Below are 24,025 nucleotides of genomic sequence, written 5' to 3' on the forward strand. Positions count from 1 at the left end.
GGACACACCTGGGCCTCATCCTCAATCAACCAGCCAAAAAATTAAAGCTGGAGAGGAGAACAGCATCCTTTTTTGCCTTTCCTCACGGTGAAACCTTAACCTGTTTTTTGTTAAGCGGACTGCACCCTAAACTGTTATGTTCAGAGGTTTGGGCTGGTGTAGTCTTTCTTTTTCAGGTAGAGTGGTGTTTTTGTTTGTTGTTTTTTTTTAAGTCTCAACAAGAGAAGCAATTTTTTGTTGTTGCTTTTCTTGGTGTATACGAGGCTTTAGTCAGTTGCTGTCACCATACGTTTTATATTAGCGACCTGCTCACTCCTCATATTATATTGAAGGAAGCATGAGCTCAGTTCGGGGCTCTCCCCAGGTTGGCAGAGGGAGAGTATAGTGCCAAGGATGACAGCTATAGGTAATTTGCACGGGTGAAAAATGGGTTAAAGAGTAAAAAAGTTTGATATTAGTAATAAATGAACACTTTTTCATATCTTTGTGATGATTTAGAAGTAATATCAGAGCATACCTATTTACACGCACCTCTTTTGGTAAATGATTACTTCATTGAACAAACGAACAAACGTTTCGATCTTGATATAGATCCAGATCTTGATACTGACCTGACGAAGATCTATCGCTGTCGTTTGTTCAATAACCCATTCTGAACGGGAACCCATTTTGGTGTCAGCATCATGTTATGCTTTAGCTATTGAAAAATAGCAGATCTACAAGCTCATAGCGCGCCACCGAGTGGCGCGCTACGAGCTTGTAGGTCTGCTATTTTTGCTAAAATCGAAGAACGACTGACATTTTTTTATTCTGATCTCAGGTCAGAATGGGTCAATCAGACCAGTGTGTGTCGAGTGGAAACCTCGTATGAATCTGATCTCAGATCAGAATGGGATAATTTGTTGACTGGGGTCTTCCAGGGGTCTGTACTTGGCACCCTCCTTTTCCCCCACATAGAAACTCTTCACCGAAACTAGCTAGTTGTGAGCTTGTAGATGAGCTGTTTTCACTGAATTGTTTAACTATATTGACAGGGTTCATGTGCATAAATCTGGTTTCCCTGTGTCCTATATATTTTATACGATATAGGTTATACAAAACTGTATTACATTTAGGTTCATATAAAATGTTACAACCCATTCTGGGCGGGAACCCCTTTTGGTGCAACATTATGTTATAATTTAGCTATTTAAAAATAGCAGATCTACAAGCTCATAGAGCGCCACCGAGTGTCGCGCTACGAGCTTGTAGGTCTGCTATATTTTTGAATAATCATGAAAATATTTATTTCAGAAAACTGGAGGATTTAGAAGAATTCTTTAAAAATGTTGAGGTCAGGCCTAAATGGGTTAAAAAAAAGCAACACTATTCCGACACATTATAAGGTTTTCATAACTTTAATAGTTTGCTTGTAAATTTCACATGTGGCAAAAACACATGGCCACACAGGAGTGACCCATTTATTCAAGATATGAGTGTGTTGGACTGGGGGTGAACGGGATGGAGTGAAAGCTCACAATACCAAACGTTATACAGTTAACCCATTCTGAATGGTGTTATCATCATGTTATGCTTTAGCCATTGAAAAATAGCAGATCTACAAGCTCATAGCGCGCCACCGAGTGGCGCGCTATGAGCTTGTAGGTCTGCTATTTTTGAAAAATCAAAGAACGACTGACATTTTTAGAATCTGATCTCAGGTCAGAATGGGTTAATCAGACCAGTGTGTGTCCAGGTGGAAACCTCGTATGAATCTGATCTCAGGTCAGAATGGGTTAATGGAGTGGCAGTGTCACATTGACCATCAGAACAGCTTACAAGGCCTTTCAACAGATCCACACAGAGAGTCTTTGCAAATGAAAAATCATCAGCACCAACTCTAATAAATAAACATAATTATATATTTATATATTATATATTACATATACGTGCAATTTTTAACATGCAAGGTACTTACAGCATATAGCCTATACAATGGCACACATTGCACTGAAGGCTAAATAAATAGTAACTTTAATACGATATAGTTATTCACAATGCTCTTTCGTATAGATCTCTGCAGTATCATTTCTAATACGTTATCTTATCTTTTTGACTGTGGATTTACTTATACACTCTTGTGGATTTACTTAAACACCCTTACATCACAACAATTGATCCTGCGATGCTGTATACCTTTCTCTCTAGTACCAATATCAATAAAACCAGGGTTTCACTACATTTTTTTTTTTTTTACAAAGATAGAAAAACTCTTATAGGATATTCTTTTGTTCAATGTTTCAAAAAATAGAAGTGCATGGGTAGGTAGGTAGGTAGAACAACTCTAATGGCACTGTGTAATAAGCATATCGCTCCTGAGCAGCATGACTGACATCAACACGGTGGATATCTCTATAATTTTGGAGTGAAACCCTTTTAAGTAAACAGTGAGACAGTAAGGAGCTTTTGTGTCGCGAGGTAGAGGAGGTAAGGGAGGAAGGTGCAGGGGACGGCCGTTCGTTCACAGGTACACGGACCAGTAGATGACGTTGAAGAAGAGGAAGGTGAAGGGGAACAGCGCGCGGGCGTACAGGTCGACGCGCTTGGCGGCGGAGGGGATGACCGGTTTCGGAGGAGGCGGCTTCTTCTGCTTGGCCTTGGACTTGCCCGCGGACCCGAGGTCGACGGCCTTGCCGTAGCAGTCAAAGTTTGACAGCTCGAAGTCCCGCGGCAGAGAGCCCACGATGCTGAAGTCGTTGGTGCGAAGGTCCGACTTGGACGTGCAGACCTTTTTACAGCGAGTCTCCCCAACCTGCAGGAAGCAGAGAGAAGCAGTGGTTATATATAAATAGCACACACACAGCCCAGGTGAGTAAGAGACAAACACCCTACTCCACATGTGCAGACTGTAGCTCTAAATCTGACATATTCCCACTTTCCAGCAAATGGAATCTACAGTATCATACGTTGCAACAGAGCCAACAGACTCACATTTCTCTCTCTCTCTCTCTCTCTCTGCCCCCCCCCCCCCCCCCCCCCCTCACAACAGATGGCTGAGATCAGCTTTTCTGACCAAGAGCCAGAGAGCGGGGCATCAAGTCCACAGAAAAACTCTTTCTTTCTAAGTTTTCCTATACTGTCTGTCTCTCCAGTACAGAGTAGGCCTACTGCTATGCAGGGCAGCTACTGATTTGACTGTACTGATGTGCAGTGGTGGAAGAAGACTCATTTTTTTGTCTTAAGTAATCAATACCACAATGTACTAATACTCAAACATTACTAAGAGTACAGTATTGGCATCAAAATGTACCAAAAGTAAAAGTAGTCATTACGCAGAAAGTCCCATTTCACAAGTTCATCATACTATGGTAAGACAATCTTTTGAAAATAGCAGATCTACAAGCTGACAACGCGTCGTGAAGCAACATGCTGTGAGCTTGTAGATCAGCTATTTTAAAATAGGCAAAGTATACAGTATAGGGCATGTTTTGTACAGTAATAATCTTTGAAATCTTCAAAGTAGCTATAGTAAGTAGTAACTCAATAATTACAGTGGAGTGAAAAGTGCAATGCCATTGAACCTGGGTAACATTATTGTACACTGTATCCAAGGAAAAATAAAAGGATGTTGCGCTCACACCGCAATGCGATCTCTGACAGCAATATGCATTATGTATCCTTTTTCTTCGTATGATGCAACCCTGCCTATCTCCACAAAAAAACAGTCATGAAATGAGGCCCCCCCCCCCCCCCCCCCCCGGCGCTTTCCAACCCCTCATCAATACCTGTCTACCAATCATGATAGCCGTGAGGATGAAATCTACATAACCACAGGTCCACAGTGAGCAACCTGCTTTGGGGCACCCAGTGTATAAAGCCTGTAGGGCAGACTGATATGCATTGTAATTTGTACTGACATGTAGGGTACTGACATGTAGGGTACTGACGTGTAGGGTACTGACGTGTAGGGTACTGACATGTAGGGTACTGACGTGTAGGGTACTGACATGTAGGGTACTGACGTGTAGGGTACTGACATGTAGGGTACTGACATGTAGGGTACTGACGTGTAGGGTACTGACGTGTAGGGTACTGACGTGTAGGGTACTGATGTGTAGGGTACTGACATGTAGGGTACTGACGTGTAGGGTACTGACATGTAGGGTACTGACGTGTAGGGTACTGACGTGTAGGGTACTGACATGTAGGGTACTGACATGTAGGGTACTGACATGTAGGGTACTGACGTGTAGGGTACTGACGTGTAGGGTACTGACGTGTAGGGTACTCTGACGTGTAGAGTACTGACATGTAGGGTACTGACGTGTAGGGTACTGACGTGTAGGGTACTGACATGTAGGGTACTGACGTGTAGGGTACTGACATGTAGGGTACTGACGTGTAGGGTACTGACGTGTAGGGTACTGACATGTAGGGTACTGACGTGTAGGGTACTGACGTGTAGGGTACTGACATGTAGGGTACTGACATGTAGGGTACTGACGTGTAGGGTACTGACGTGTAGGGTACTGACATGTAGGGTACTGACGTGTAGGGTACTGACGTGTAGTGTAGGGTACTGACGTGTAGGGTACTGACGTGTAGGGTACTGACATGTAGGGTACTGACGTGTAGGGTACTGACGTGTAGGGTACTGACGTGTAGGGTACTGATGTGTAGGGTACTGACGTGTAGGGTACTGACGTGTAGGGTACTGACATGTAGGGTACTGACGTGTAGGGTACTGATGTGTAGGGTACTGACATGTAGGGTACTGACATGTAGGGTACTGACGTGTAGGGTACTGACATGTAGGGTACTGACGTGTAGGGTACTGACGTGTAGGGTACTGACATGTAGGGTACTGACGTGTAGGGTACTGACGTGTAGGGTACTGACATGTAGGGTACTGACATGTAGGGTACTGACGTGTAGGGTACTGACGTGTAGGGTACTGACATGTAGGGTACTGACGTGTAGGGTACTGACGTGTAGTGTAGGGTACTGACGTGTAGGGTACTGACGTGTAGGGTACTGACGTGTAGGGTACTGACGTGTAGGGTACTGACGTGTAGGGTACTGACGTGTAGGGTACTGACATGTAGGGTACTGACGTGTAGGGTACTGACGTGTAGGGTACTGACATGTAGGGTACTGACGTGTAGGGTACTGACGTGTAGGGTACTGACGTGTAGTGTAGGGTACTGACGTGTAGGGTACTGACGTGTAGGGTACTGACATGTAGGGTACTGACGTGTAGGGTACTGACGTGTAGGGTACTGACGTGTAGGGTACTGACATGTAGGGTACTGACGTGTAGGGTACTGACGTGTAGGGTACTGACATGTAGGGTACTGACATGTAGGGTACTGACGTGCACGGTGTTGACGTGCAGGGTGCTGACGTGTAGGGTACTGACATGTAGGGTACTGACATGTAGGGTACTGACGTGTAGGGTACTGACATGTAGGGTACTGACGTGCACGGTGTTGACGTGCAGGGTGCTGACGTGTAGGGTACTGACATGTAGGGTACTGACGTGTAGGGTACTGACAGGTAGGGTACTGACATGTAGGGTACTGACGTGTAGGGTACTGACGTGTAGGGTACTGACGTGTAGGGTACTGACATGTAGGGTACTGACATGTAGGGTACTGACGTGTAGGGTACTGACGTGTAGGGTACTGACATGTAGGGTACTGACGTGCACGGTGTTGACGTGCAGGGTGCTGACGTGTAGGGTACTGACATGTAGGGTACTGACGTGTAGGGTACTGACAGGTAGGGTACTGACATGTAGGGTACTGACGTGTAGGGTACTGACGTGTAGGGTACTGACGTGTAGGGTACTGACATGTAGGGTACTGACATGTAGGGTACTGACGTGTAGGGTACTGACGTGTAGGGTACTGACATGTAGGGTACTGACGTGCACGGTGTTGACGTGCAGGGTGCTGACGTGCAGCGGCGTCCCCTGGGTGCCGTTGACCGCGTTGTTGTTCTTCGTCGTGGCCGCCGGCGTCTTCCCCTCCGCCTTGTCCTTGGCCGCCATCTTGGCCTTCTCGGCCTCGATGCGCTTGGGGCTGTTGAGCATCACCTGGACGACGGCGTACTCCACCAGCGAGGCGAAGCCGAACAGCAGGCAGGCGATCAGCCAGATGTCGATGGCCTTCACGTAGGACACCTTGGGCAGCTCCTGGGCCAGAGACGTGCACTCGGAGGACAGAGACAACACCGACAGGATGCCTGGACACACAGAAGGGAGGGATGGAGGGAGAGAGAATGAGAGAGAGAGAGAGAGAGAGAGAGAGAGAGAGAGAGAGAGAGAGAGAGAACGAGAGAGAAAAGGACCAGTCAAGCAGAGACAAGAGAACGGTGAAAATGGGTACTGTAGATGACGTTTTGAATTGTATTGGCTGAAGATCCGGTTGCTTTCTCAAAACAGAAAGGATCCTTGGAATCCAGTGATTTACCGAATTCTCTCTATATCAATCTCTATATTAATCATGCTGTCCAGATACAAGTATTGCAGTAAAACAACGATGTGTGCTATATGAAGGGACAGTCTCTGGAAAGCAGCAAACCTCACCTATATAGCATTGTCCAATCCTCTCACCCAAAGGCCAAATCAGTGAAAACATCCATGTCCCTGTTTGCAGGACAGCGGTAATGTGCAAGGACACGTTACCTTGTTAGTAATATATTGTAGTTAGCATATAGGCTAACCACGTGTACGATAACATCAAGCAGTTCAGTGTCAAGTTAGCTATAGGAACATTATATTGTTGTCTCTTTAAAAAACGTGTCTGAAGAGTACACAGGATAATTAGGAAATAAGACCTGTGTTCCATTAGGGGGGCGAAAAGGAAACAGGCCTTTCAAAAATAGCGCGTCTGTGAAGACTGTGATGTTGTGCAGGGCCGTAAATGAGCTTATTGAAGGGCAGGTTAATTATAAACACAGTCTATATCTTTGCATAACAAAGGAAGCTGAGGCAGAACAGAGCATTTCACCTCCCCGGTTCATATTAGGATGATTGTATAGTGTGAACTGAAAGATCCAGTTCATTCCCCCCTCCTCCACCCGCCAGTCTAACATGTAAAGTGTCATGCTCGACAAGAACTGTTTATTGTCCCCGACATTGTTTTATGTATTGTAATTTGTTATTGCCCTAAGTAATTGCTCTACGGCATGTCCTGCATATACTTGCAATAAAGTGTTTCTGACTTCTGAGTTTACACTGTGCATAAGTCAACTGTCTTGTACAGTACCGTACATGCACCTGGTCCCTGCCAAAAAATATTACAGATTGTGACTCTGAAGGATAATGATTTGATGACTCTTCTGTACACAGAAAGGCCTACACAACTACCAAATACAAACATACATACACAGGTACACACACTTGTATCATGGGGACCTCGAAAGCAATTATAACCTATAACCCTGCCGACCAAACCAAGATTCTGGTTGGGGGCCATATTTCTTAGCCATTAAAATGTCCCTTTCCCTCAAGGGGACCTGAAAAATGTCCCGACACGGACCACTTTGAGAATTATTGCTGTCCTTGTGTGGATTTGTGGTCCCAACATGGATATGGATAGTAAAAGGAGAACAAAGACAGACAGACGCACGCACGCACGCACACACAATCCAGCATGACACACACACAGCGTTGGGAGGTGACTGACCTGAAATGATTCCACTGTGAGAACGGAGGTGAACGGAGCTCTCGGGACCAGATGGACGGATGATGATGATGATGATGATGATGAAGGTGACGAAAGGGGGAGAGAAACAACTGGAGGAGTGGATCGAAGGAGGATGGTGAGTCGAGGTGGAGGAGTGGAATGAGACAACAGTGGATGAATCTTATCTGTATAAGATCCAGAGGTGTTCGTTGTGGCAGCAACACCGTAATGGTGCTAACAGATCGATGTGGTTAGTAATTTAGATCAACACTTTGCACGTTAACCCATTTTGACCTGAGATCAGATTTAAAAAAAAAAAAAAATCTGTTTGAAAATGACAGTTTTCTGAAAAAGCTATGTTTCTATGTCAGTCGTTCTTCGATTTTTCAAAAATAGCAGGCCTACAAGCTCGTATGAGCTTGTAGATCTGCTATTTTTCAATAGGTAAAGCATAACACAATGCTAACACCAAAAGGGTTCCTGCCCAAAATGGGTTAATCCCACAATACACAATGAGCACTTTTGTGTTCATCTTTTATGCTAGCAACTTAACTGACGTATTTAGTGCACAGTACACATCGGCCGCTATGCTCTCGCATCTTAACTGACCTCCTTAAGTATATTGAGTCTGAATCTCAGGTACTATGTGTAAATATGTTTTTTTTTCTTTTTGGATCCTGCAAAAAACATTTTGTTTTATTTCTTGTGGTAAAAGCTAAAAGAAACTGTTTAGTTGTACGCTTTGTAGCAAAGGCTTCGATATCTGATGTGAGGGGAACCCCTTTTCTTTTTTTCCCTGCCTCGATCTCCTTGCGCACATTTTGAACAAATGTTTGAATAATATATATTTTTTAACACAAATCTTCTCTTCTGGGGGGGGAGCACTGTGTGTCCCTGACACTAAACAATTTATGACAGGGGTTCCGCGGCTAAATACGTCAGTATTGTCCATGACACGAAAAAGTGTGAGAACCACTGGTATGAATACCATACTGTTATACCATATTGTCTTAGCGGAAGTGCTAGAATTTGGCGGAAGTGGACAAATGACAGTTCAACCCCTGGAAGCCCCCCGCTTCCCGGCACTCTCTCTGCCTTATAGGCCGTGACCAGTACGCTTTTCTCCTCTCAGATGAGTAATGTTGGGACCGAGTGCTATATGAATACACATGGATGAGTAATTGGGTGTTCCCTGTTCAGGGAGAAATGAGAAATGACTTCTAAATGTCAAAGCTCGGCTTTGGGTCTGTTCTGGTGTGACTGGCGTTCTATTTTAAAGTGTTTAATAAAATCTGACATTTCCAACACGCGGAACTGATTATCCTGGTTGTATAAAATTTCAAGAAACTGCGTATACACGATCTAGTCTACCGTCCAGAGTAGTGTGAACTAACAGAGCAGAGTGTCTGTCTGGTGAGGTGAATCATGTCGCTATCATGACATTTTCACCAATCTCTCCTTTTCAGCCCCAAACCTCCAGAGCTATATAATCTGTGGGTCTTCCACTTGGGCTGAGACAGGTCTTAGTACAGCGGAACTCAGTTCTCTCTATTCTACATGTCTGTCTGTCTGTCTGTCTGTCGGTATGTATATTGTGGAACATCGCTCTGGGCCCGAACCTCTAACCTCGCCCACCAGGGGGAGCCGAGGCTTGGGGCGGGACATCAGCACCATGGACAGCTCATATGGGCCTAGGTCAGCACATCGACGTAAAAGTGCATAGCGATACATGCATGTTAAATCAGTGGGAGGGTTATATTTACGACCGGGAGGGCCGATTAGATCACCATACTGTACACACAGGCTATATGAGCTGACTGTATCAGAACTCGCTCTCTCCTTGGGGGGGGGGGGGAGGGCGGCGATGATGTCGGGCGGGAGCAACACATTCCCCTTTTGAAATGCCAGTTTGAGACCAAAAATAATCTCTTGTTTGAGGAGACAGCCGCAGGCCCTCGCTTGTGTTTCTGACATCTACTCCGTGTTTTTTCCATAGGCAATAGAGTCAACCTGGAAATACCCTGATCCGGAAAGTAGTAGTGGTGTTAAAACCTTATTCCCTGCCCACTTTCCAATAAACCTTCTCAATAAACTGTTGTGACTTGCACCTTAAACATGACTCAGTGAGTGTGCCAGTCTGCCAGTCAGTAATCTGCAACAGTATAGAATGATACGTCTGTAACCCAAAACACTATAGAAAGATAGTCTGTAAATGGTGCATTTATATAGCGCCTTTATCCAAGGCGCTTTACAGAGATGTGTGCATTACATTCACTCATTCACACACTGATGCCGGAGGAAACCATGCAAGGCACCAACCTGCACATCGGGAGCAATTAGGGGTTCAGAGTCTTGCTCAAGGAACACTTCGACACTAAATCTGGGGGACCTTGAGGTTGCCATGCGGTCACTCCACCAATGTGCCACTGCCACCCCAGTCTGTATAGAATGATAGTCTGTAATCTAAAGCTGTATAGAATGATATAGCACAGGCGAAACAACATCGGACATGGCACCACGCTCGACAGCTCGTGTGTCCCCATGTTGTCATTGATGGATGGTGTCATTGAGGTGGTGATTGGGTCCATGATGTCATGTGACCCTTGGAGAAATACTTGTGAAAGTCTTGTGAAACGGCATCTAAGTTTGCTATACAACAAAGACCTCTATCTCTGCGTAACTGTGATGGAAAGCTCTCACAGAGCCTTTCCAAAAACATCCAATCAGGTTTCCATGAAAGTGCCCAGTCGTTATTTGACTGAATTAATGTTGAACTTTTGGTCAACATGACAAGCAAAGTAAATAAATAAGGTTTGGTGTTTTCTCAAAGGGAATGTCCACCAAAAACTACCAGTGCAAACCCTGAGGTCTGATAAATGTCAGTGTAATTAAAAGGGATGGGATTACGTAGTGACAATCGATGTGATTCAGGACCAAAGGATCCCTGACTCAATTCATATGCTCTAAGTCTGTCAAATAAATAATTGAGCCTTGGCTAACCGCCGACATTGGGGGGGCAAATGCGCAATTGAGTATTCGATTAGTGGGTGTGGCTCAATCGCTCAATGTTTTATAATATGAAGTCAACCAAAGCAGTATGCACTGACTTTGATACACATGTTGAGTCTGAAACACTTCTGTCAGACATGACAGCGAGCCACACAGAGTCCGGCTCCAGTTTGCCTCCCAGTGCAACGAATCTGCCAGCTGGAATTGCCGGACAAATGGAAGTGACCTATCCTTCCTCTCCTTCTTTACCTCTCCTTGATTGTATGGAGATTAGATTGGTGGCACCTGGCTGGTGTTGATGTTGAGTAAGTAAGAAAGTAAGTTGAGCCATTTGTTGTAGTCTAAAGCCATGCCGAAAGAAAGGCTGATTGTTAGTTACTAATTCAAATCAACGAATCAACCAATGTTGAAAATTGGTGACGTGGTCCTTTAAATCCTTGCACGTGCATGCTTCTATTATTTGTTATGTGCCCAGATGCAGTCGACAACATTTGGTAAATGTCAGTGGCAGTTAAAGGACTGAACCAATACATAATTATAATGACTCATTCCAAAAGTGACTGAGTGAGAAATGAGGTAACGGCAACAAACATGCCTGCTCTCATCCAGGTATATCCACACTGTGAAACCCTGAGTGTTCATTTAGCTCTCGCTTATGTGGACACAAAAGGATAAATTAATGCTGAGGATACTGTGTAGTACTGTATATGCGACCTCTGTTACAGTTACACTGCCCTTGTTACAGTTAACAGGACGTTTTAAAGGGACATTTCACCACTGAAAGAAACTGCAGTCACTCAATGTTAGTAGTATTTATAGTAGATAACAGTAGCACAATTAGAAATTTGCACCCTACGGTCAGAAAAATAATATAGTCTGTGTGCTTGACTAGTATAGCATAATACTGGATTGCTGAATTCCTACAATGACCATAATGCTTTGGTGCACTGCCCCTCCTTGTAGAGAGGGGGAGGGCTTTCTTACCGAGACAACATTCAGTCCAGGAAGGAAGGAAGGAAGGAAGTGAGACCAATGTCTGATGAGTCAGCAGACATTTGAAATACTAAAATATCTACACATATTACACAAATAAAAACCTCGGGAAAGTGTTTATTGTGTCCTAAACATGATTAAAATAAAATACAAAAAAAATTGCAAAGGGGGTGAAATGTCCCTTTAAGAACCAAGCCAGAACCAAAACAGATCCATACCCAGTGGTACGCGGGCAGCGCTGGCGTCGGGGTTGATCCAGAAGGACAGCCAGGACAGGACCACGATGAGGAGGGTGGGCGCGTACACACCCATCATGTAGAAGCCCACCTGTCTCCTCAGGGTAAAGATCACCTCCACACAGGTGTAGTAACCTGCAGACACAAGAACGGGTGTATAGTTGTGTCGTCGTGAACAGGAACACGAACACACATCGCGTGTCCTGAACCGCTATAGGCCAGCAGGTTCGGCTATATTCTCACTACTTTGTCATCTTTCTTTTTTTAATTTATGGAATGTCTTAGATTTGTTTGTTTGTTTGTATAAACGTTGTATATTAATTGTGGGAATTATAATTAAAAAAATATATTTTTTAGAGTCATGACCCCTAAAAATTGGTCCGTGAGGACCGTGACCCACATATGGGTCCCGAGTCTCCCAACCCACTGTTTGGGAAACAGCGAGATACTGTAGGAGACACACGCATGCACGCACACATGCACGCACAGTTGCAACACACACATGCACGCACACATGCACGCGCGCACGCACGTACACACAGTTTAAGACAAGTGCTCGTGGTCTGAAGGCCAGTGCTCCATTAGCAGTAGTTGGACAAATAGTGGCAGGAAAAGTACACAATGTGAGGTGTGCATATTGGTCTCTCAACATCACGGCGTGGTCCTCTGTGGCGGTGCGTTCGGAGGGCCCTATATATAATCCTATATAGAGTCCTGATAATATTTAACTAGCCCATGGAGGCTGTGGCTGAACTCAGTGCAGCGTTATAAGGGATGTCTGTGTGGCAGAGCAGGCTCCAATCAGCCATCACACAAAGGTGATCTTTGTGTGGGGATGGGTTTCTATGGCAACACGTTAAAAGGCTACCCCACGATGCCACCCCCCCCCCCCCCCCAGCCATCAGACACACACGCACACACACACACACACACACACACACACACACAACACACACACACACACACACACAGCTCTGTTATTCCTAAATGTAGGTATACAACGGGTACTGAATAGTGTGCAATCATCAATTATTTTGTTTTTGTGCATTTATTCCATTGATTACTTTTTGGATTAGTTTTAGTTTTTAGTTTTTAATATATAATTATGCTGGAATTGAGAGAGACGCAGACATTCTAATATAGATATTTATAATCGACTACATTGTTTGCAACATCTCTAACTTCGATACTTAACTTCGACACAATCTTTTGGCTTGTTAGTGATATATATATATTTTTTGCAACTGAATGGATGGAAAATGGAAATGAAGAGTTTACATAGTAGTACACATAAAATACATGCATACACACCTTCCATAATGATTATATCTGGTTTCAGTATTTATTTATGGTGTATTGTCTCTATTATTATTTTTATTGAAGCATGTCAATTTATATTTGGGGTCGGGAGGGGGCGGGGCGGGGGTCCCCGAGACATTGCCAAAGCATTTCTGGGGGTCCCGGGCCAAAAAAACGTTGAGAACCCCTATACTGTATACACAATAATAAAGTTGAGACAGACAATAGAAGAGACGACATAGGAGAGGCGTTTGAGATGTAGATGGTATATACTCAGTATATACCATCTACATCTCAAACGCCTCTCCTATGTCATCTCTTCTATTAGGAAAGCAAGAGTGTAGAGAAGACTCCACCATAGGATGTTCTTCTCTGTTAGGAGCTCACCTGTTCCAGAGTAGAACTTTGTGCAGTTCCCATAATCAATGTCCTCCTGACTGATGTCAAACTGGGGCAGAGCGATCTGCTCCATTTGCACCGGGTCTCCAGTCTGCCACATAAACTGCAGGTCGTCCGTGGTATATCCAACTGACACACGCACACGCACACACACGCACACGAACGCACGCACGCACGCACGCGCGCGCGCGCACGCACGCAGAGAATTGTTATATATGAAAAGAATTATGTACGCTGTATTTTCTACTTATTATTATTATTAATATGTGGGCCATGCTGTGACTGCATGTGTTTGTACTGATGACACTCACAGCTTTCCAACTGCATCTTGCAGCGCTGTGTGTCCATGGGGAACAGAGCGAGGTCCAGAGGACAGGACAGAGTCACAGACAACCTGGGGAGAGACAAGATAAGACCACGGTGTGTGTGCATGAATGGTAACGGCTACAGAGTGAGAGAGAGAGAGAGAGAGAGAGAGAGAGAGGCTATGAAAACTTTTAAAAGAACAGCAAAGAAAAATGCTGCCTTGAATTCAAGCCAGAGTGACTCACAATACAAATAATGAGTTTCCATAGTTTTTTTTTTCCCCCCACGCACAAAACTGTCTTCCTATTTATATTTTTTGGCATTTCCCCTCATTGAGAGCACTATGTGCACCTGCATGCAAAACTCTCCCACTCTGTGCTATCAGACATTGACTCTGCATGCTGAGCTTTTGTTTGTAGATGAGTGAAGTTCTCACACGTAACAACTGTGAAGTCATTTCAAACCCAGTCACATTATTTGAGGACGTTTCCTAAGCTGAAATATAGCATTAAGAGAGCATTTCACCCCGCCAAATTAACTTTCTTTAATCGGTTACTCACCCCCACTATCCAGGCCTTGGATACATCAATACATCAAAAAAACTAATAAAAGACTTAGTTTAGTCAGTCACACTCGAGGGAATTCATGCCGTGCTCAAAGGCGCATTCTATACTGAATTTCTATGTGGGTGTATAAGTGTGTGCAAGTCCCACAGGTCAGCTGACCAATTGGGTGGGCTACTTAAGCTCACTAGTCTGCCTTCCTTCCTTTCTTGGTCCTGGTTGTTATGTGATGTTTGCTACCACCACCACCCCAGCACCACCGGTGGGCTGTTGTTTATGTTCTCCCTGCTCTTAATGTTTATGAAGGTTAATCGTGCCGAGCAGGGAGTAAATGCAGCAGAGCCGAACGCCAAGATAAATATCATATGCACACTTGTGTTCTCATTCTGTAATAAATATTGGTCAAATCTATTCCGTGAGTTGTCTGACTGAATTGAAGTTAATAGTGCTGGGTAACTCCCACTAATGATGTGTCTCCTAGTACTGTCATGAATGATCCGTGACCTGTTCTGTCACCCTGATGTGTACTTTTACCTTTTATTTTGTAGTATCTAGTGTCTCTTGGTTTCCTGTGTTGCCCATGTTTGCCTGCCTTAATTGTCTAACCCTGTGATTAGTGTAGTGTTGTCCACCTGTGTCCTGTTAGTCTCCCAGCCAATCCCTGTGTTGATTTGTCTGTTGTAGGCTATATCACCTGTGTCTAGTTAGTCCTTGTCTATGTATGTACCCTTGTGTTTTCAGTTCTCCGTTGGTTTGTTATTTATTGTCACTGTGTATTCGTTATAGTACCTTGTTCCTTGACTCCTCTTTTGCCCTGTATTTCAGATCCCCTAGTTTTCCCAGTATAGTGTTTCCCTTTGTACTATACCTTTTTCTGTGTCTTGACTGCCTACTCATCGGGCTTGGTGAGATAAATTATCTTCATTTGAACTGAGCTGCCTCTGCCTCTCATCTTGCACTTGGGTCCTCCTACACTGTCTTGCCTCGAACCAAGTACGGCACATAGTGTTCACTACAACCTATTAATATTATCTATTATATTGCGGTATGTTTTCTGTTGTTTTTATCAGTGTCTGCTGGCTTCCTGTTTACCAGTGGAGGTAAAACAGAAAAGCACATTGGCAGGAAATCCAATTTAAAATCAGCTTTTCGTTTCAAATCCGCTCATAGCTACGGCAGAGCAATCTGGATAATGAACACGGCGTTCGGTTCTCGTAGAGGCAAGGGAGAGATTTGAGACATTAAATCTCCGTCTTCGAACAGAAATCTCTATTTGTGAGGACATTATACCTGCCAATGCAAACACTGTCATTATGGCAGAAACATCGCTTTGCCTGCTGAAGGTCTGAGGACTGACTCTAATATATGTTTAACTTGCAGGTATAGAATTTGCCAGGTGTCTCTTCAGTTATTGTCAGCTTCATCTTCTAAACAGCAGTGTGTACAGTACATGGACATTATACAGCAGCAAAATCACTGTGACAGTTCCGATCAGTGAAAATCGAAAGAAATGGTCATGGATCGGTCTGTGGAAAAATCATTCAGGAGGCGAATTACCGCAGCAGAGAAACTTTTTTTTCCATAACTGCTCGGAATTGATTTGTGTGAGGCCGTAGCTTAGTGGGTACAGATGCCGTCTGGTGATCAGAAAGTTGGCCTCCCAGCCTCCCTGAGCAAGAAACTTGCAACACCCCGAGCACTCATCAACTCGTCAGCCATGTCAACCGCAGTGTGTCAGGGCGCAGTGTTGGGCAATATTACTTAGGAGAGTGATATGTTACTTATTACGAAAGTGAAACGGAATTTCCCCTACCACGGCCACTTCACGTTGTTCATGCCCTTTTTTCTAAGGACCACTTCATGGAAATGTGTAAATGGAAGCCATCGTTCTCACGATAATACTGTTTTTTTATTTTTTATCTTGTTTAAAAAGAAATCTGCTTAATGATGATGTCACTGGTGGATGGGTTTCTGAAGTGCCCACAGACCGAATAGAAAACAATTATGGTATTTTATCATGAACGTTTGTGAGGACCAATTACATGAAGATGGTGGTGAAGTGGTCCTTTAAATAGAAACTTTGCTCGCGGCACCAATCGTTAAAAACCGTGGATGCTACCTTACACGCTGCAGCAAAGAGAAGTCATAAGGACCTAGAAACGAGTTCCGAACGAGTCAACCAACTGACAATAGTCACGTCTTTTTTACCACACATAAGTATCCATTCATACATTTAATGTTCTCTCAAAAGGTTGAGAGTTATAATGAAATCCATGTTATTTTTTTAAAATGAGGGCGATGCTAGAGGATGAGTCATGGGGTCACTAAAATAATTACGATCAATCTTCCAGGGAGTCCATTAGATTTTCAGATAACTTTGGCCTAATTGTGTGGCACTAGAGGAAAGACTGTTATTATTATTATTATTATTCAAGTATTTTTATTGAAGTTTGTACATAAGACAGGACAGACAACAGATACATGATAATTACATAACAGATACAGGACAAACCAACAACACCAGTACTCAACATTCAAGTATAAAATATAAAAGTCTGAAATTCAATGCAAAAACCACAAATTGTATATTAATGAAATAAACTATAACTGAAATAAAATACAAAACAAAATAAAAATGAATGACTGTTGCATAAAATGTTTTGATCCGATCTAGTGGAAAGGCCCCCTGTCCCAGGCGGCATTTCTGGTCAAAAACAACGCTTATTTCACGGAGCATAGCGCTCGCTCTAATGGCACCGGCCTGTACTTCCTTAGAGTATATACTAATAGAGAGACGGCACCCGAGTTCTCCTCCCATCCACTTGCATTAAGTTGCTCAAAAGCGCATGAGGCGTTTTCACTCCTCCTTTCCGGGTATAGGAACAGAGTGCATTCTGGGATTGATTGGGCCAAACTCATGAACGCGCTGGCCATTGACTATCATTGCACGCGTTCAGCGTTCACGTGTCATCATGAACGTGCGCAATGATATAGTCAACGTACCAGCGCGTTCATGAGTTTGGCCCAGCGCTGCAATACCAAATTCGGCCACTATATGTCCATTTCGCCTCAGGGTTTCCTCCGGGTGCTGTCTCTATTAATATATACTCTAAGTGTACTTCTCATCGGCTAGTGAGAGAATAACAACCGATCCGACAACACACACACACACACCATTCAGCCAACCATCGCAGTGTTTTGGATCTTCAAAATAAGGGTTGAACGGGGGGATATTCTGGCATAATAGTAATCATTATTTAATTAATCCTGTCGGTGAATGTGTTCATAACCTGCCTCACCTCATGCTGACGAGGATGTCGCCGTTGCGAAAGATGAACAGCAGAATGTTTTCCTGCGTGACGTCGTGAAAGTTAGCACTCTTCTCATTGGCGAAGAAGAGGTCCGGCTTCCAGAGACATTTGAACATGGAGGGGTCGACAGTGAGCGAGTCAGACTTGTAGTCCTGCGGCAGCTTCAGCCTGGGGTCGTTCCACTGCTGTCGCAGGAAGATGTTGACCCTGTAATCCTGTCGGACCAGACACAAACAAGAATAAATCAGTTGAGCATGGATGTGCTACATAATAGTAGCTGTTGTATTCACTGGTTTTTGTACAGTAGGTAGGTTGAATGAATGAATGACCTTTATTTATATAGCACCCTTCTCAGCACGAGTGCACAGGGTGCTTTACAATAGTACAAAATTAAAACTATAAAAACAGCAGGCAGCCATTTTCACAGGGTCAACAGTGAAAAAAAAACATAGCAGCAAAAAGGACAATAAAAACACACAGATAAAAACACAAACAGTAGAAAAACAGTGATTATATGTGACCAAATGCCTGTCTAAACATGAGTGTTTTTAATTGTTTTTTAAAAGAGGCCTCAGAAAGGACAGTTCTTAGGTCCAGGGGCTGTCACTACAAAGGCTCGGTCACCCTTTGTTTTTAATCTGGTCCTGGGGACCACGAGGAGGTGCTGATCGGCTGATCGGAGTGAACGTGTGTTTGTGTAGGGTTGAATCAGTTCAGTGATGTAGGCACGGGCCTGGCCGTGGAGTGCTTTGTGGGTGAAAGTGAGGATTTTGAAATGTATTCTGTATTGTACCGGGAGCCAATGCAGTGAGGCTAGAATGGGTGTAATGTGACATGACTTTTTTGACCTGGTGAGTAATCTGGCGGCTGCATTGTGAACCAGTTGCAGTTTGTCAATGGATGTTTTGTTGAGACAGGTGAAAAGTGAATTACAGTAGTCTAACCTGGAAGATATAAATGCATGTACGGACAGTTCTAGCTCAGAGTGGGAGATGATGGACCGGAGTTTTGCAATATTTCTGAGGTGAAAGAAACAGGTGCGAGTGAGTGATTTGACGTGGTTGTCTAGGTGCATGGACTGGTCAAATACCACACCCAAGTTTCTTAGGTGTGGGCGGATGTTTCCCTTGAGTGACCCCATAAAGGAAGCCACTTTAGTGACAGTCTTGTCCGAAGCAACAATCAGCACCTCCGTTTTTGTTGCATTCAGCTGCAGGAGGCTGCTCCCCAGCCAGTTGTCAATAGCGAGCAGACACTCCTGGAGGGTGGTTAAAATGTCCAGTTTGTCCGGTTTGAAAGAGCAGTGGAGCTGAATATCGTCCGCATAACAGTGATATTTAATGCCAGAGAATTTATTTATGAGGGGGCCTAGAGTTAACATGTAAATGGCAAAGAGAAGTGTCCCTAATGCAGACCCCTGTGGAACGCCACACGAGAGGGGTGCAGGGTCCGATCTAAAAGGGCCCACGGCAACTGAGAAACATCTATCTCTTAGATACGAGGCGAACCAATCAAGGGCGCTCCCGGAGATGCCCACCCACTCGCTGAGCCTCTCCAACAGAATGCTGTGGCAGACCGTGTCAAATGCCGCACTCGGGTCCAATAGGACCAGCACCGAGCACTCACCAGAGTCGCTGGACATCATAATGTCATTAGACACTCTGAGCAGTGCGGATTCCGTGGAATGATGTTTACGGAAACCAGATTGATATTTGTTCTAACCTATGGTCATGTTCCTACTGGGAATAAGTTAAATCGCCCCTCTCATGTGGCTAATCCTAAGTGGTTTAAGACAGTGGTTCATGTCAAGCACCCCCATTTGAAAATATGTTGTGCCAGGGACCCCATCAAAAAGAATGTCAAGGGCTATAAGACATGGTATTATTTGAAGATCAGCTATTTTTCATTTTTTTCATCTGTTCCTTATTTAGCTGGGGAACCCCCTCAAAGACCCCTCTGAATCCCCGGACCCCTCTTTGAGAACAAGTGGTCTATGAGATGTGAATGTATGACCGAAAAGAAGATCCAAAATACTTAAGAGGACAGACAGCTTTTGGAGTTGAGGATTAATTGTTTTGCCATGTAAAAGTCCTGTCTATATACTTATACCTACAAATGTAAAGGGAAAATAAGTTAATGTTGAGCCGTGGCTCTTGCTGACAGCTGTTGATGTAGATGAGAGAGGAGCGTAAAAAAAGATTGTAAAGATGTCCAATATATTGCACAAGGTTTTAACATCCCTACAGAGATTCTGCAGTAGCAGAGAACATGCTCCTGATGTTTGGTATTTTAATCGAATGAAAGACGGGAGAATGCCTTGGAAAGTTAAATGGATAAAGTCTCATTATAATGCTAGAGCAGCTTTGGGGCTGATGCTGGTGGGAATAGATCACTCAGCAAGGCTTTAGGCCATTTTGTCGTGCATGTTTTGATGGGATGCGCCAACCGCAAAGCTGTTCTGGGACCAGGTGTTTGGGCTGTTAATGCTCAGGGCCAAGATGGATGACGTGTCAAATAAAATACATCCAATTTGTGTGTGTGTGCGCGTGCGTGTGTGTGCGTGTGCGTGTGTGTGTGTGTGTGTGGGCATCTGGTTTCCAGGCTAGCATTCTGTACCACATATCTTGCTCCTGCCTTTTACTGACATTTCTGATTCATTTATTGTGCTGCCCTGTAAGTTTATTCTCATATTTCTCATGTTTTATTTTAGCTTATTCTTATTTTCTGTTCTCTTAACTCTTTTACAACTATTGTAATTGTATTGACTATTGAAATGTACTTAATGTTTTGTGTAACGTAATTGTCTTGCGGACACCCACTGGTATGCTAATGTCACACCCGGGATTCGAACTCAGGTCCCCTGCGTGAAAGTCCAATATCTTAACCACTAGAGTGACTACTAGACCAAAGGGACATCCCTATGGACCGGGGGAGATTAAAGCAATAAGCCACGAGAGGTCTCAGGTTACCGGGTATTTTAGGAGGGAGGCGTAGGCAGCAGTAAGCTGGGCCCCCTTATTGCTTTTCTAAAACGGTTACAAACATATACTGTAGCAATATTAACCTAATAAAACTATTACATTCACAAAAGTAGCTACGCTTTGCGCCACCAGAGCGAGCCACATCACTTCCTTGTTTTGCTGCAAGTAGGCTATGTGACGGGAGAATAGCGCTTGATGTCTTTACGGGGCCGCCTGGAGCCACACATTCACAGTCATATGAGCCGGGCGGCGCTTAGACGCCCGCACGGCATGGGTTTGCAAGGCAATCAAGCGCTCCCCTTCCCCAGTACAGCTACAGAGATGCGGAATCAGCTGCGAATTATATAAAGTGATTGAAGGTGTGGGTTATCTGTGAAATGTACACCGGTCACGTGACGGTAACCAGCCAATCAGAATCAAGTATTGGGACTACACGTTTTAGAAAAATTAGACATTTGAGCCACACACCTCAGTATACTCAGGAATAAAGTTGTCTCAGTCTTTAAGTCATTTCACTGTTCAAGTAGGTTATCAAATCTTTAAAACAAAACATATTAAGCGACATTTGGTGTGTTGTCTCTCGTTCCCGTTAATAGCCAGATGTGCCTGCACCTGGTGCATTGCTATTTAAATTGTGGATTTGGCTAGCTGAAAGAAACACAAATGGCTATCTGCTCACGAAACAGACCTGCTCATGTGTGAACCCGACAGCAGCATTAATAATGTGATATAATTATGTCAGGAGATGTGGGGAAACGTACAAAACCTCACATAAGTGGAATGGAGAGGATGACAACCCTCAGTGGCTGTGCTGCTGCTGGCACATTTTGGGCATGCAGTTCAGAATCACAACCTCCTTCCTTCAGTAATGTCTACTGTATGTCCGAGAGAAATCTGTGATATCTTCACATTTCAACTTAATGATCACATGCTGATTCTCAGTTAGATTCTTTAACCACCTATAAAGGATAACAGGGATGCTGCACGCTCTACACACTTTGAACATGTTTTCTATATCAGCAATAACGTGTAGGCTAATCGTGGAAATAAACTGCATCTCATTTTCTCTCCCACTCTCTCTCTCTCTCTCTCTCTCTCTCTCTCCTTTCCACTCTCATCTCCCCACAACGAAGAAAAGTATAGCAGAAACTTTTTAACTGTTTTCTAATTTCCTCCGCTAAATGTCCCACTTTGAGTAGTGGGCTCTGATTGGGCACCCACAACTCTGGGGTGAGCAACATGTAATTCAAACCAAAGTGCCAGACCAATCTGCCAAATTCATCCGGAGACCAGGCTATCTATGACCTCCCCATCAGCTACTTGCAGCTGAAGGACGTGGCGCTTGTCGCAGAGGGGACGATAGGTAGGCCTAATCGAAAAAGGTAAGCCCAGTATCCTACAGATGTCTGTAGTTTCCGACCGTTTATAAAAATGCATCGATCGGTCGAAACAACCTTTCAAACTGGCCTTTTTGCCAGCCTGCAGCGAATTGAACACGGATGAACGTGGCGTGGTGTTCCTGATCAGGCGCACCTCCATGTCGTCGTTGAAACATCTTCTCCAGTCTAAAGCCATGCAGGCAGAACTAAAGAGTCTGGTCTCAAGGTATGTTGTACGTGACAACATGCTTCCTATATGCACTTGTTTTCAACATAGTGAGCTATACAATACATGACAATTCAGAGTTGTTGTCTATAGTGCCACAGCAACATGAAAACGTATACATTAACACAATCAGATTTCTTTCAAAATAAAAGCTTGGGGTGCCGGGAAGATATGGCCGCTTTTACTCTGTAACCTCCCCCCCCACCTTCCGTTCCGGAAAAAAAAGGGAGACATATTTTTGCTTGCTTACCTCGCTATAAGATTCTGATAAAAGTCGCTGATGATCGCTCGCTTCATATTTTGAAGTCAGAAATGAAGAGTTTAGTATAATCCATCTGGTCCAAACCACGGAGAGCTCCCTAGATTACGCACGCCGAGCCTTTCTTTGTGAACGGTACACAGGGACGTGAACGACAACGTGCACGCGCGAAAACGTATGGCGCACAAGGATATAGGCCAACTCCAAAAAAAAGAAAATAATTCAGAATATTTTTCTCTCGGTTGATATCAATGTCAATGCGCTATAGCAACCCGTCGGTTGGGTTAGTTATGACGTGCCCACACGTCGTACAGGCCTGAAGCAATGTCCGTGTTCCACCCATGTGTTCACCTGTGACGTCAATGAGCACCAGTATAATGAGCACCAGTAGGGGGCGCTGTTGTGCCAGAAACAGAGAGAGGGATAGTGCTGCACTGTTCCCTGCTAATGAGAGAGAGAGAGAGAGAGAGAGAGGGAGAGGTGGGGGGGGGAGAGTTGCACCACTCAGTTCACACGGGTGTGATTTTTTTTAAGTAACTTGGACTTTAGGACTGATGGAAAATGAAAAAGTGCTTTTCTGAGCACGAAAACGATTTACGTTTTTGGTACCGTGGCTGTCAATAAGTATAATAAATAAAATGGTCAATAGAGGATAAAAGGGTCAATATATAGAGTTCATGAAACATCAACCAACAATCATTTAAAAGGTTTCATTATGTTCTCTCTCGAACGCCACCTTGCAATGAGCGCCTCTCCTTCTTATAGGCCTGACTCACACCTTCACAACAGATTGATGTATAGCTGATATGCATGAGACTTGTTTACTGACGCGAGCTCGCAATGCATTTCAAATGGGAGTCACATGGTTTGACACAACATTTTTGTTGTATGAGGGGGGGGGAGGGGGGTAGTAGTCAAAACACAGCCGAAAGCTGCACAAACAAAAATGTCGTGTCAAACCATGTGACTTCCATTGGAAATGCATTGACACTTACCCTTTGTTTACAGCAGTGGTTCCCAAAGTGGGGTCCGGGGACCCCCAGGGGTACCTGAGGGAGTTCCAGGGGGGACCCATCTATTTTGTTCATGTTCATAAAGTGCTAAAGTGTTTAAAGCAGTGGTTCCCAAACTTTTTCATGTCAAGGACCCCCAAATTGACACTACTTAGCCCGTGGACCCCCATTTGAAAAGATATGCCAGGGACCCCCATAAGAGAAGACGTCTACATTTAGACGTCTACATTTAGACGTCTACATTTAAACGTCTACATTTAGACGTATACATTTATTTGTTATCCGTGTTGCGAGGATGAGGGGGTACCTGGAAAAATATCTACCCCAAAAGGGGTACCTGGTCCAAAAAGGTTTGGGAACCCCTGGTTTACAGTGTAGCAT

General features: G+C 44.2%; 1 protein-coding gene across 1 annotated transcript in view; it reads right to left on the reverse strand.

Moving 5' to 3' along the window:
- Positions 1-2,500: 2,500 nt before the first annotated feature.
- Positions 2,501-24,025, reverse strand: part of glrbb (glycine receptor, beta b) — a gene marked incomplete at both ends in the record, with an annotated part of 39,121 nt that continues 17,596 nt past the window's right edge. Inside the window, 6 exons of the mRNA XM_080773329.1 lie at positions 2,501-2,791; positions 5,909-6,225; positions 11,891-12,043; positions 13,595-13,735; positions 13,918-14,000; positions 17,775-18,001. Of these exons, the coding sequence (XP_080629455.1) occupies positions 2,501-2,791; positions 5,909-6,225; positions 11,891-12,043; positions 13,595-13,735; positions 13,918-14,000; positions 17,775-18,001 (1,212 nt within the window). The remainder of the gene's footprint in view (positions 2,792-5,908; positions 6,226-11,890; positions 12,044-13,594; positions 13,736-13,917; positions 14,001-17,774; positions 18,002-24,025) is intronic.

The sequence above is a fragment of the Protomyctophum bolini genome (assembly GCF_963924005.1).
Source record: "Protomyctophum bolini genome assembly, chromosome: 10".
Taxonomy (NCBI): Eukaryota; Metazoa; Chordata; class Actinopteri; order Myctophiformes; family Myctophidae; genus Protomyctophum; species Protomyctophum bolini.